At 39.5% G+C, this 12,408-nt stretch overlaps 4 protein-coding genes across 7 annotated transcripts; 2 read left to right on the forward strand and 2 right to left on the reverse strand.

The window, feature by feature from the left end:
• Window positions 1–5: 5 nt before the first annotated feature.
• On the forward strand, window positions 6–2,070 carry LOC123013647 (HCLS1-associated protein X-1-like). Of its 2 annotated transcripts, none has more exons than XM_044412321.1 (5): window positions 6–371; window positions 427–459; window positions 513–794; window positions 1,378–1,498; window positions 1,776–2,070. In XM_044412321.1, the coding sequence occupies exons 1-5, from the start codon at window positions 292–294 to the stop codon at window positions 2,013–2,015; spliced, it is 756 nt and encodes a 251-aa protein (XP_044268256.1). In that variant the 5' UTR covers window positions 6–291; the 3' UTR covers window positions 2,016–2,070. The 2 variants fall into 2 exon arrangements, with proteins under 2 accessions (XP_044268256.1, XP_044268255.1); XM_044412320.1 differs by having other exon boundaries at window positions 8–371; window positions 424–459.
• LOC123013635 (E3 ubiquitin-protein ligase Su(dx)) lies at window positions 2,050–11,894 on the reverse strand. 3 transcript variants are annotated; one of them, XM_044412301.1, is made up of 6 exons: window positions 11,488–11,894; window positions 11,296–11,440; window positions 11,081–11,245; window positions 3,747–5,058; window positions 2,853–3,687; window positions 2,050–2,780 (listed from the first exon to the last, which is right to left on the reverse strand). In XM_044412301.1, the coding sequence occupies exons 1-6, from the start codon at window positions 11,605–11,607 to the stop codon at window positions 2,511–2,513; spliced, it is 2,847 nt and encodes a 948-aa protein (XP_044268236.1). In that variant the 5' UTR covers window positions 11,608–11,894; the 3' UTR covers window positions 2,050–2,510. The 3 variants fall into 3 exon arrangements, with proteins under 3 accessions (XP_044268236.1, XP_044268239.1, XP_044268238.1); XM_044412304.1 differs by lacking the exons at window positions 11,081–11,245; window positions 11,296–11,440; window positions 11,488–11,894 and adding exons at window positions 6,414–6,513; window positions 6,579–7,094; XM_044412303.1 differs by lacking the exons at window positions 11,081–11,245; window positions 11,296–11,440; window positions 11,488–11,894 and adding exons at window positions 6,414–6,496; window positions 6,579–7,093.
• Window positions 7,069–8,453, forward strand: LOC123013645 (RNA-binding protein NOB1). The gene is made up of 2 exons (XM_044412318.1): window positions 7,069–7,212; window positions 7,257–8,453. Exons 1-2 carry the CDS (start codon window positions 7,138–7,140, stop codon window positions 8,412–8,414), a joined length of 1,233 nt encoding a protein of 410 aa, XP_044268253.1. The 5' UTR covers window positions 7,069–7,137; the 3' UTR covers window positions 8,415–8,453.
• LOC123013642 lies at window positions 9,171–11,018 on the reverse strand. The gene is made up of 2 exons (XM_044412314.1): window positions 10,896–11,018; window positions 9,171–10,849 (listed from the first exon to the last, which is right to left on the reverse strand). Exon 2 carries the CDS (start codon window positions 10,826–10,828, stop codon window positions 9,269–9,271), a length of 1,560 nt encoding a protein of 519 aa, XP_044268249.1. The 5' UTR covers window positions 10,829–10,849; window positions 10,896–11,018; the 3' UTR covers window positions 9,171–9,268.
• Window positions 11,895–12,408: the final 514 nt, after the last annotated feature.

A 12,408-nucleotide genomic window follows, 5' to 3' on the forward strand; every position in this document is an offset into this window, starting at 1 on the left:
TTTCTGTTGGTCTAATGCACAGGCGAGAATTTCGCTTGCGAGAATATTTTTTTTTTATGGAAAATTTCAGTTCCTGGATCATATTTTAAATAGATGTAAAAAATGTAAAATGGAAACTACCTAAAATACAACACAATTCTTTAATTTCTATGAAAATTATTATCAGGCAAGGCGAATTCTCGTGTGCGTACATTCTCCTCAGACTACATTCTCGAATGCACGACCCAACGTTTTTGCGTTTCTGGAATATTTCGAAAAGTCAAATTCCTGGTGCAAAGCTTAAACGATAAAATGGAATTTTACGATAAAATTAAGCGATTTTTGGGGCTGTCCACACGACAGGAGAGTCCCCAATTCGACGAACGAGACAGGTAAATAATTAAGTCACTTGTCACATGTTTTTTTCTCCACTTTTAACCTTAGCAGACCCTGGCCAGAGCCCCCACACATAGATGATGGGTACGTAAAAACGTCCGTTGTTGATATAACTCTAATATCTAAATTAATTTTAGATTTGAAACACCATTTCAAAGTTTTAGCATGTTCGCTGATCCCTTTGAGATGCACAAGTATTTTGAGCAACAAATGAGCGAAATGTTGCGCAATTTTGGTTTTCATGAATTTGGAGACGGTTTCAGCCACAATTTCGATTTGCCACAACTTCAAATTGAGGGAATTCCCGAGGATGAAAGTGTGCCGAAATCTGGGAATTTAAGGGATCAGTTTCTTAAACCCGGCTTTGAGAAACCCAAGAGGAGAATTGAAGACAAAAAAGATGAAGACATTGACGGCAGGTACACTAGGAAATAGTTTTTTACTTTGCAAGATGCGTAAATAAACTTCAGTAACAGCCGAGGCCGTTAAAGATCTCCGAGGCGATGAAAAGGGCTTACGCATCGTGTATTGTATTCAGTTTTTCCTTCTTCCCCCATCGCATCAATATTTTTTTTTTGATAAATGAAAATTAAAACTAAAACCGAGCCTGAAAATTGGAGTTTGTGAGAACCTTAATTACCACAGAGCAACCATCAAAATAATTTCTCCGCGTAAATTTGTGAAAAAAAAAAAAAAAAAGGTTGGTAAAAATATATACAATTGTAACGTTTAATGGTGGTCATTTTCTGACTTCTACTTGCACACTTTTCATCTCCAAATTTCCAAAAACTGTTAGTGGTACCCAATTTGTCCTCATTTTTAAGTTTTCGTCTATAAATTTTCTTAGACAATTTTTTTTGATGACGCTGAATTGTTTTCAAAACCTGTTATTTTTTATTAAGATTACGTGAATGAATTTGCTAGTGGTTAGTAAATTTGATTTTCGTAAGGGGGAGAAGGAAAATATTTTTTGACTTCAATTTGTTGAGAGATTTATTTTAGGTTAGATATAAAGGATTGGGGATCCGTATTTAAAGGTGAAAGTTCACAAAGGCCAGTTGTAGGAAAAACACACTTTTTTGGACAAAGTGTTACTTCCAAAACCGTCAGGAATGCAGATGGGGTAGGGTTGCTTATTACGATGATTATAAAAATTTGTTATCAAATATTTAAAGAAAAATTACAAGTGGTGACGACAGTAATTTACCAAAAAATGCAACCGGATGAAGGTTGTGGTAATATTGCCAACAGCCCTTTCTGGGATTGGTAGATTTAAAAGTCTCACACCTTTATTATGCAAGCGAAAATGAATTCTTCTTTTGCATTTTACAATAACTTATTGTCGTTGGCATGTGACATTTTGTGTGGCACGTATTCTGAAACATTTTTTTACGTTTTAGTCTATTGAGACTCATCGTACTGTAAGAGATAACGAGGGTAATGAAGAAACGACGATTACGCGAATATCAGGTGATAAAGAATATAGCATTACGAAACGTAAAGATAAAGAAGGAAAAGAGGAGATCATTGAAAATCTGGTAAACCTAGATGAAAGCGAAAAGGATAAATTTTTCCCTCAACAAAGAAAACCACCGGAATTGGATAACAAACCTTGGCCGTTTTTCGACAGGTTTTTTTAAATAAGTATATTGTAGCCATGTAAATAAATAAAACTATTTATTTGTAATAATTTAATAATTCTCTTCATTCATTATTTACATACATTTCCTCACTTTACAATATTCTACAACTGATTAAAAAGTAAATAAATTTATTGTAAATGAAATTTCAAGCCAGATTGGTTCCAGTCCGTGTATACTTTGGTTAAAAATAAAAATTAAAAGAATACTTATGATACATAGTGCACACCCACGATGGAATGTCATTTTCGTATTCAAAATATGTAGTCTTCCCACATTTTTCTCTTCAAAAAATATTTACATTTAGTTATAATCTGTTAGGTAAGCTAGAAAATAGGCCAATATTTCTACATATCACATTTAAATACAATCCGACCGGAGTAACAACACAAACGAAACAAAAATTGCACAAGCACTGCAAGTAGAGGCCCAAAGAAACAAAATCTCAAACCATGGTCAAGAATCAGGTACGGCTGTTATTACACTACTGAAACATTACTCCTGACCGAAGGTGTCGGTCTCTTCAATCGCGTAAGTCAACTTTTCCACCAACTGTTCGTAACTTTTGTACGGCGGCAGATCAAGACGGTTGAAACAGGTGTGCGAACGCGGTAACCACGACTCCTTCCCAACTTTCTCAATGCAGAATTTCTGGGGGCCGTTGGAACCCATCAGTTCGGCGAAGCCCCCCACAGGCACCCGACACGTACCCGTCACGAACTGCAGCAAGCGGGCGCGTTTCTCATTGTCCGATTGACGCACAAACTGAAAAAAATTTTTTTTTTTAAAGTTTACAGCGGGGTCAATGCTGACCATGTGTCAAAGAGTAATACAAACCTGCCAGAACCACACCACCGGTTTGCTACTTCGTGTATAGTGCCTGTAGATGGTGTGTCGTTGCCAATCGTCGACGTCTATCTCCTGCATGCCACAAAGCAGCAACTCCAACTCCCTCTCGTCGAAATATTTTAACCATTCTATAGGCACGACTTCGTTAAAGCCGTCCAAAAAGGCTTGGGTTTGCTGTTCTATGCCTCTTGTCATCCTCCATTCGGTCATTAATGTCAAATACTCTTCTTTATTTTCTTCCGTAACTTTCTCCTTATCGCCATTTTTCTTCAATTCGTGATGCACAACCTGACCCAAAACTTCAAAATCGACACTATGGTACAACTCTAAGCCACACTCATCAATATTATTTTCTTTGATCCAAACCAGCGAATTGTAAAATTCAGGGTCTATACTTTCAATATCTTTCATCACGAGTTTCTTCCCCAACATTCGTTTGTAGAAAGGCATCGTGAAACCCGAATAAATGAATCTTCCGTGATATAAAGCCATGGCGATGAAACGACCAATGAATTTGAAATAAGTGAGATGTTCGGGGTTTACGTACGATGCAGGATTTATTTGTAAACTGTAATTGTTTTTGTTTGCGTACTCAAAAAGACAATACATCGGGTTCAAAGCTTCATGTGAGACTAAGAAGAACCATTCGCGACTTACGCCGCCGTAATCTAGACCTTCCTCGCCTTTGAAGATGATGTATAGGCGGCGACGGAGTTCGTAGGCCGGTAAGCGCATTATCGTATGGAAGGAGTCCTCGAAGAGGGTCTGACGAGACACTTGTATTTTTATGTGGCTTGGGAGAGCGTTGCTTTGACATAGGAACCTGGGAAAAAGATTTTTGTATTACATGATTTTTCCGAAATAATAAATACAAACATGTACCTAAACTGGCTGATCTTCCATTTGAACGACCTCTCATATGCTCTCGGCACCCCATACACCCCCTTGGGTCCTTTTGGTGCCCCTGGCCTCGGATCATCAAACGTCGTAGTCTTCGTATTATGATCAACAAAATACCTCTTCCCCTCCTCCGTATACCTAATTTCCCATCCGGGAGGCAGCGGCATATCATCTATAACCTCCCGTCCTTGAGTCCTCGGGTCCTCCCATTGTGTCGTCCGATTCTTATGATTGACAAAATACACTCGTCCTTCCGGTTGCACCCGCTTTTCCCATCCGGGAGGTAAGGCCCCCAAGCCATCATCTTCATCATCCACAACTGAGGTCCCAGGCACCGGCCCTGGTTGAAATTGCGGATAGAGAAATCTTTGGTTGCCTTGTTGAACAATATGCTGTCTCTGGCCTTGCCACTGCTGGAAGTGTTCCAACCGTTCCGAGTTTGGTCTTTGCCATGTGGTGGTGCGCGAGTTGTGATCGACATAATAGACCCTTCCGCGGGGGTCGCGCCGCATCTCCCAGCCGGGAGGCAGGGGCTGAGGCCGCTCCCACGACGTCGAACGTGTGTTGTGGTCCACATAATAGCGGCGACCGTAAGTGTCATATCGCATTTCCCAGCCGGGGGGAAGGGGCTCCTCGGCCCTTCCGTCTTCGCCGTCGTTACTGTGGACAGCATTGCCATTGGGTACCGTCGCCGGAGGGCCTATGGTGCCATTCGCTATCGGCGTGGTGGGAGACAGCGCCATCCGCGAGGTCCGTCTTTCCGCTGTAGACGCCCGCGACGCAGACGGAACCACGTTTTCCGTCCCAGCATTCCGCACTTTCGCTCTAATCCCGTTAAAAACGCTCCGATTGGGTAAGTTCTGTGCTTCACAATTGTTTTGCGTCAGGGGTGTCGCACTCGGTCCCGGCTTGTGAAACTTGGACATGTCGACGGTCAAGCCTTGAAACACGCAAATTAATTCGCCTACTTTGGCCGGCGATTCGTTCTTGTTTTCGTTCATGAGATCCAATGTGAGTTCAAGGTTTTCACAGCGGCCGTTGAAATGTTGTAACATTTGAAAAAGTTCGACTTTTTTCTCGCCCACTAGAGTGTCTTTGCGAAAATTGTTCTTGTCGTAAACGACGAAATTGATTTTCGAATGGGGAGTTACCAGAAGGGTGAAGGTTTCGTTCCATTTTGGTTGAGCAGTGTTTTTGACACATTCGGTCTTCCGAGGGGAACCACCGTCGACGCTGATTTCAACGTAAGTGGAAGGTTTGATGAAAGAGTTACTGCGGAGGTGGGCGCACTCGACTGAAAAAGTTTTTTTTTAGTTTTTTTTATCGGTGTGTTTGTAAACTTTGACTTTGAATGTACTGCCGATAAAAATATTTTTAATATATTTCTCAGGAAATCTTTTACACAACAATAAAAATCATAATAGTGTTTGAGATAACGGTTTTGTTTTATTTTCAAGTGGGTAAAAATATTTTTAATATACCAAATAAGTACAAACTAATCAAAATAAATCTACTTTTCGAGAGAATATTATTCTCTCTTATTGTACTAATAATAAGTACTTTTAGAGGTGAGAGTATTCAATCTTCCATTTTTTAATTATCGGCCAGCAAACTTGCCACAAATTTTAATAAAAGAAACAAAAAAGATTTTAAATAAATATTACAAAAAATACAGACAAAAACAGTAATAGAAAATGGAGAAATAATCAAACATCAAACATAGATAACATTATCAGATGACTAAATACGGGTAATGAGGCCAATGGTGGCAAAAATTAAAATCAATTAATTCAAACCAATATACGTAACGTTATTGCAAGATTATTATCCAACTCTACCAAATATAGAAAAGCGAAAAGTTATTACAAATTTTATAAAAAAAAAACCTCATGATAAGAGATAAATATTACCAACCAAGTCTAAATAAATGCGGTTATTAAATTTGATCAAATTTCCCCCGAGTTTTTGCTACAAAATGATGTCACGACTGGTAATCACGCGATAAAACCAAAATATTACGTTTTGTAGGTCACATCACAATAACAACAACAGGAAATGGTGCCTTAAAAATTTGAGACAAAACTCGGCCCGAAAAGTGGTGTTTTGGTTATTTTTTACACTCTGTATGTAACCTTGTAACATACAGGTGATATCTCGTGAAATGAGTGTTAAATAGCACCTGAATAAAATCAGTAGCATGTGTCGGCACTTTTTTTTCTGTCATAGAAAGGATTAGTCACATTGTTGACGCCAGATCGATAAAATTGATCCTAATTGTTGGAAATTCTCTACTTTTTATGACGCGTGTTTCTGGAACGTGTCTTCCCGAGTTCCATAATTTATGAAGGCCATAATTAATGCGACTTTCTCGTAATAGTCGACTTGTTCCCCTGCAATTCTTAATTCTAATTAAAATAATCGAGGCGTAGCAGACTATCGCAACATTTTTCACTTTCTAAGCATAAACAAATACAAAATCGAATCCGTCCACTAAATTAATTAGAAGCAATTGTGTAATTACCAATACCGCCAAACGCTATTAGAAATAAATAAAAACAAAACCTTGCAACACATGTTGTGTAATCAGGTGAAACTGTTGTCTTTAAGACCAAATATTTGTGCTCCTTATCGGAGATTTAGGAAACATACCTGTGATGCCGAGCTGATGGAAACCGGACCCCTGATCGGCTGAAGGGTCCATCATTTAGAACTGCTCATCGAGACGGAGATAACTAAAACGAAGCATCAGCTGAGACAACATTTTTGGACCAAAAACATTAACTTCACGCATTAATACCGGAACAAGAAACTTACTTGTGGTGGCCTCACTGCACTATGAAAATGTGATAAAGATGATAATTTAAACAATAGGACGCTTGAATTTTGATAAAAACATAAAATTTCAACGACAGAGTAACCAAGTAATGACGTAAAAGTGATAACAGTATAATCACCGACACGTTAGAAAAAAAACAGCCAAATTATTTCACAAACGATTGCGGGGCACTTTACACTTTAAATTAAGAGTATCATGAAGACTCCACACACTTTTTCACACACAAACATTTGTTATTTACGAACTGACCGAAAATTGGCCTCCATGTAAAACACACACTCCATTCTCCAATACGCGCAATGTTGCCAACWGGAGAAGACTAAAATCACTGATTAATAAGGATTTTGGACAAGATTACGCGAATTGTTTATGTTATTATGACCCCGTAAACTAATTTTAGGCTTGTTCAAACTTGCTTTACAATTATTTACACAAATAAGCCTGTTTTAACTAATTAACTGGGGACTTTAGTCGTATTGTTGGTGACAAGTGTCATTACTGTCATCTAATTGTCATTTTTCCACGTGTGTCAACAAAATGGGGGTTGGAGACAAGAAAATTGAATATTTAGTTGTCGATACGACTGCCTTTATTCAAAATGCTCCATTACAAGTATGTATACTAATAAAAATCGTCTTTATAACCACCATTTTTAGGACGTTGCAGAAAAAATGGTCACTTGTCAGAGTGTCGTTGATGAAATTTTGAACAAAAGACAACTCAAACGATTGGTTGTTTTGCCTTATGATCTACAGGTCAAAGAAGTTTTTCCGGAAAATATCAAGATTGTGACAGAATTTGCGAAAAAAACCGGCGACTACCCCAGTCTATCAGCTACCGACATTCAAGTTATGGCTCTGTCGTATCAGATAGAGAAGGAAATGGTTGGGGTGGAACACTTGCGTAGTGAACCTGTTTTCCAGAGGACTGTGAACATTACTACAGGACCAACTCGTGACTTACACCCAGATGTGACAGGGTTTTTTCTACCAGGACATACAAAAAAGATTGAGGAAACAACAGACGAACCAGAGGAGTGCAAAGAGACGAAGGGAGAAACAATCGAAATTGAGAAATTGCAGGAGAAGTTCGAGACAATTCAGTGCACGGATGAGGAATCAAATGACGATCATGACGTTTTGGTGTCAGTTGACCACACTAGCGACATCTCTGACTCTAATTCCGAAGATGACGACGACAGTGGCTGGATCACCCCTTCCAACGTTGTCCAAGCCAAAAAACAAGTCAACTCCCAACTCATAGAAGAAAAACATGTGAAAGTCGCCTGCATGACCACTGACTTCGCCATGCAAAACGTTCTCAAACAAATGAACTTGAACGTAGCCGCCCTTGACGGCCGCATGATCAAACAACTCCGGACTTACATCCTCCGTTGTTACGCATGTTTTAAAACTACGAGCATCATGACGAAAAAATTTTGCCCCAAATGTGGCCTCAATACGCTCAAAAAAGTTGCAGTCTCGCTAGATGAAGACGGAAAACTCCAAATACACATAAACGCAAAACGTCCTCTAACGGCTCGCGGCAAAAAATTCAGTTTGCCTCGAATGAAAGGGGGGAAACACCCGAATAACCCCATTTTGGCCGAGGATCATCCCATGCCCCAGAACAGAGCGAGTAAATTGGCAAGAACTAAAATAAATCCCTTGGATGATGACTACATTGCCGGTTTTTCTCCTTTTGCAGTCAGGGACGTGACTTCGAGGTCGGCCCAACTGGGCATACGGCCGGGACAGGAAATAAAATATTGGATGCGGAAAAATCCCAACGAAGCTCGCAGACGACGAAAATAGTTTTATTATTAGATATGTTATTAAATAGCTACAAAGGTTTGCCTTTTCTTTTGTTATTGTACCTCTTGCGTGAGCATTTCTGCACACACGTAACCACGTGATCATCTGTCAAAATCAAAGTGTAACTGTTATCACCATTGGTATAAAAGTGGTGTTCTTCCCCGCGCCACGCGATCGGCGAGTCCGAAAAGCCTTGGACATATAAAGCCGCCCAAAGACACCCCTTCCCGGCCTTAAACTCGCTACAAAAACCTGTTAAACACAATTAAAGACACCTACATCGCGTTACCTGAGCCTGTGATACAACAGCGCGATTTGATTGGCGGTGAAAAAACCCCTCCACTGTAAAAACCTGACTTGGCCGATCTCTCGCTTAGGTTCGGGCGTTTCGTACGTTGTAACGTAATCATCAGGAGCACCATCTTTCACGTTTCCATTCAAAGCAATCATTCCTAACCACTCCACAACTTCGAAGTGATTTTCATCGGTTATTGTGGGTACGTCAATGGAGCATATGATATTCGAGGTGTTTTGAATGGTACATAATTTTGTTTTGTAACCCAAATCGTGGAAATATCGGACTACGGAAGAAGGGCAAATATCCTCACTCGGGGGTTGCCACGTGACTATGACGTCAAGCAGGATATTGTCGAGACAAGCTTTCGTGCGTTCGTAATTGGGTTTCCCCGGTTTGAAACATTTCTGTTTCAGATCAATGGTGACAACTGGAATTGATCGCAAAATAAAAGTCACTAGTCCACATATTAAATAAAATATATTATTTATATAGTACGAGTATAAATACGGTTAATTCTGATCACAACACTTAGGATTTGTGCATAAGAGCGTGAGGGTTAGTAATATGAGAGAGTGGGTCGTATGTCTAAATCAAAATTATTTGAATAAATGTGTTGTTTGAAGTTTTTTAATTCCTCCATACTGATGCCTTGCCAACTTTCTAATTCAGAAAGCACCCGAAGGTTGGTACAATTTGCCAGTAGTAATTCAACTGTTTTCATACTCATATCACTACTATACAAAATCCGCATTTCTTCTAAATGTTTCATTGGATTAACTGTTAAAATGTTAACAATAGACGAATGCGTGATGCCCGTTGATGACCCTAAATGTATATTCCTGATATTTACAGCGTGTAGTAGGATAAATTCTAAGTGAGTTCGCGCACAATCCACCATCCAAAACAACTTTTCTAAATTTTGAAAGGGTTGTACCTTAAGCCTACTCATATTAATCTCCGAACTATCCATAAAATCACAGTTGTATAAAACCAGACTTTTAAGTCTTGGACAGAATTGACTAATATCAATCAAAACATTTAAATCAACCTCCTCGGCATGCTCCAAATGCAAACTAATAATATTATTACCCCTAACTTCAAGTAACTGTTTCAAATAATCTCCATAAAACGCACACGATAACAACTTTAATTCTTTCAAACAATCAAGTGACGTCAGAATTGTCAGATCGGTCACTTGCTCATCGTGGAACAAATTAATATACTCGACTTTGGGGAACAAATCTACTAATAATCTCAAAATTTCCGGGAAAAGCCCTCTTGCGTGTATTTTTCTTAAACCGAAAGGCCCACACGCCCCACTCTGATGCAACATTTTGATTACGCCCCCAAAATCATCGCACCGCCCAATATCCTGCAATTTATCCAATCCACGGAGAATTTGCGCCAATCCGAGAGGCGTGACCGACGTCCGATGCAACTGCAACTCTCTCAAATGATTGCATTTGAGTAATGAGGGTATACTCCGATCGGTCACCGACCTGGACGACGTCACGTCCAGACACTGGATGAAAGGACAGTTGTCCCCCACCACTTGGATAACCTGATCCGTGCAATCAAAACACAAACACAGAGATCTCAGATGCTTCATCCCCGAAATCCCGTCCACTATGTACTTGTCGTAGTCGCTCGTCCGCCAACCCCCGGTAGACGACCCCAAGTTAAGGACCTCCAAACCGGTCATTTTCGACAGGTTTTTATACAGGACGTATCGCATTATTTTGGGCCATTCGGTAAAATCGATTTGTTTCAACAGAGGGTTTAGGACGACTTCGGTGAGACTCACGACAACGTTCATTTCAGTGAGAAAGGCCGACATGTTGGTGTGGGGGTAGTAGGTCTTTTTCGTTTTCTCGATTAGGCCTTTGACGGCATTTAAGACTTCGCGAGCCATTGTCTCATACAAGTAGTAAGGGACGCTCGAAGCTAGGAGCTCGTTGAGACAGTCAAGACAACTGTAGAGTACTGATACGATTTTTTGGGGGTCATGGTAGTACTGGAGTTTGGTGACGATGGGAGACGAGAGAGACACCACTAAGCTGCCGACGCCTCTAAGGCTCAGAGTTTGCAGAGTGGGGACGTGCCGGTGTTTCGGCATCGTCTGAAACACACCAGGGGGCTTCAGGGGGATTGACACACAATGCGGAAGGAAGAAAACGGCTTACTTGTTCTAAATGCGACTACTAGGGCTCTAAGCCTAATGTCAAATTTGATGAGTTTGACATTAAATTGTGACAACCTCGTTAAGGTTTTTCTTTAGAACAAGCATTTATTTTATTTGTTTCATTTATTACGAGATTTTCGATATTTTTCTCATAATTTTGGTATGGAACTATAGTCTTTAACTTACTGTATCTCTCCTGCGTCCTGTGGTGGAAATGTGAGACTCGCCCTTCAAGACCCAAGCTCTGATATTCGGACTTATTTAAACTCAAGATGAGTTGACCCGTGGGCGTGATCGCAACGCAGTTATCACAATCAATTCGCGTGTTAACACTCAGAACATACAAATTGCCTGTAAACAATGACGATAAACAAAGAAAGTGAGGTTACGTAGTGACTTGCCGCTATTTATAAAATTGTGAATAAAATCCCTTGCAACAAAATCGCTTATTTTCACGTTAATAAGTTTGTAGTAATCACAATCGTTGTTGAGAGCTTGCGTTAAGCTTTCTGGCACTTTCGAAGTATCAGGCAGGATAACAGACACCTAAAACGCTGAATGAAAATCGGCATTTTGGGGTTGTTTCAGCTTACCAAGTGATTGTAAATAAGGCTATTTACTGTGTTCAAATGATTGCTCTCATTAATGCTGCATTTTTGCGACGAAAAGTGTGATTCTGGTGCCTTGAAATTGAACACTTCAGGGCACAGCATTCTATTATATAACTTTTAATTAGATTTGTAACGTAAGCACTGGGAGACGTCTCAAACGGCTGATCTTCAAAACGCCAACACAGACATTTTATTACGCAGTCTTTTACATTCTTTCTAACAGCTGTTCCGGGGGGCAGGAGGTTGGCAATTGTGTAACCTTGACATCACAAAAGAACAGGTTTGCCAATTGTAGGAAAATAAATGACCCCATCCACTTTCATTTTCACCATCATGTGATTACTAGCATGCTTTACTATTGTTTAGTGATTAACTTTAAACCACGGCCTCCTTGATAAAAAGATAGACTTTCGTCTATCCGGCCTTGCGCGTGGGAAAAATGTTTGTGTTTGACATATGACATAAAACGGGAGTAGGGCAGAGTCATCTTCTGGTCTTAATTAAAATATTTAGATGTGTAATGTTGGTTGCATATCTTCATAAAAAATTTCAAATATTTAAAATTTTTAGAGTGCTTAAATTTTGACATTCAAAAATCATTTATCGACAATATTCCTTATTGTTGTCTTTAGTTTCATTAATGAATTAAACGTTGACTTGAATGAAGAATGCCTTCAAGACGAAAATGCTGTATTTGCAAATCGCAAGATTTAAAAGGAAAATCGTTTCATTATTTTCCTGCTAATATAAATTTGGCCTCTGAGTGGAAAGCAGCAATTGCACCTTATATTGGTATAAATACAAATTTAATTATGCCAAATCACAATAAATGTTTTTAGACCATAAAAATTTATCCGAATATTCAACTGTTTGCAGTGCACATTTTAAACCGGAAGATTTTTT

The sequence above is a fragment of the Tribolium madens genome, unplaced genomic scaffold (assembly GCF_015345945.1).
Source record: "Tribolium madens isolate multiple individuals breed KSU strain unplaced genomic scaffold, Tmad_KSU_1.1 Scaffold_96;HRSCAF=242;Tcas5.2_LG5, whole genome shotgun sequence".
Classification (NCBI taxonomy): Eukaryota; Metazoa; Arthropoda; class Insecta; order Coleoptera; family Tenebrionidae; genus Tribolium; species Tribolium madens.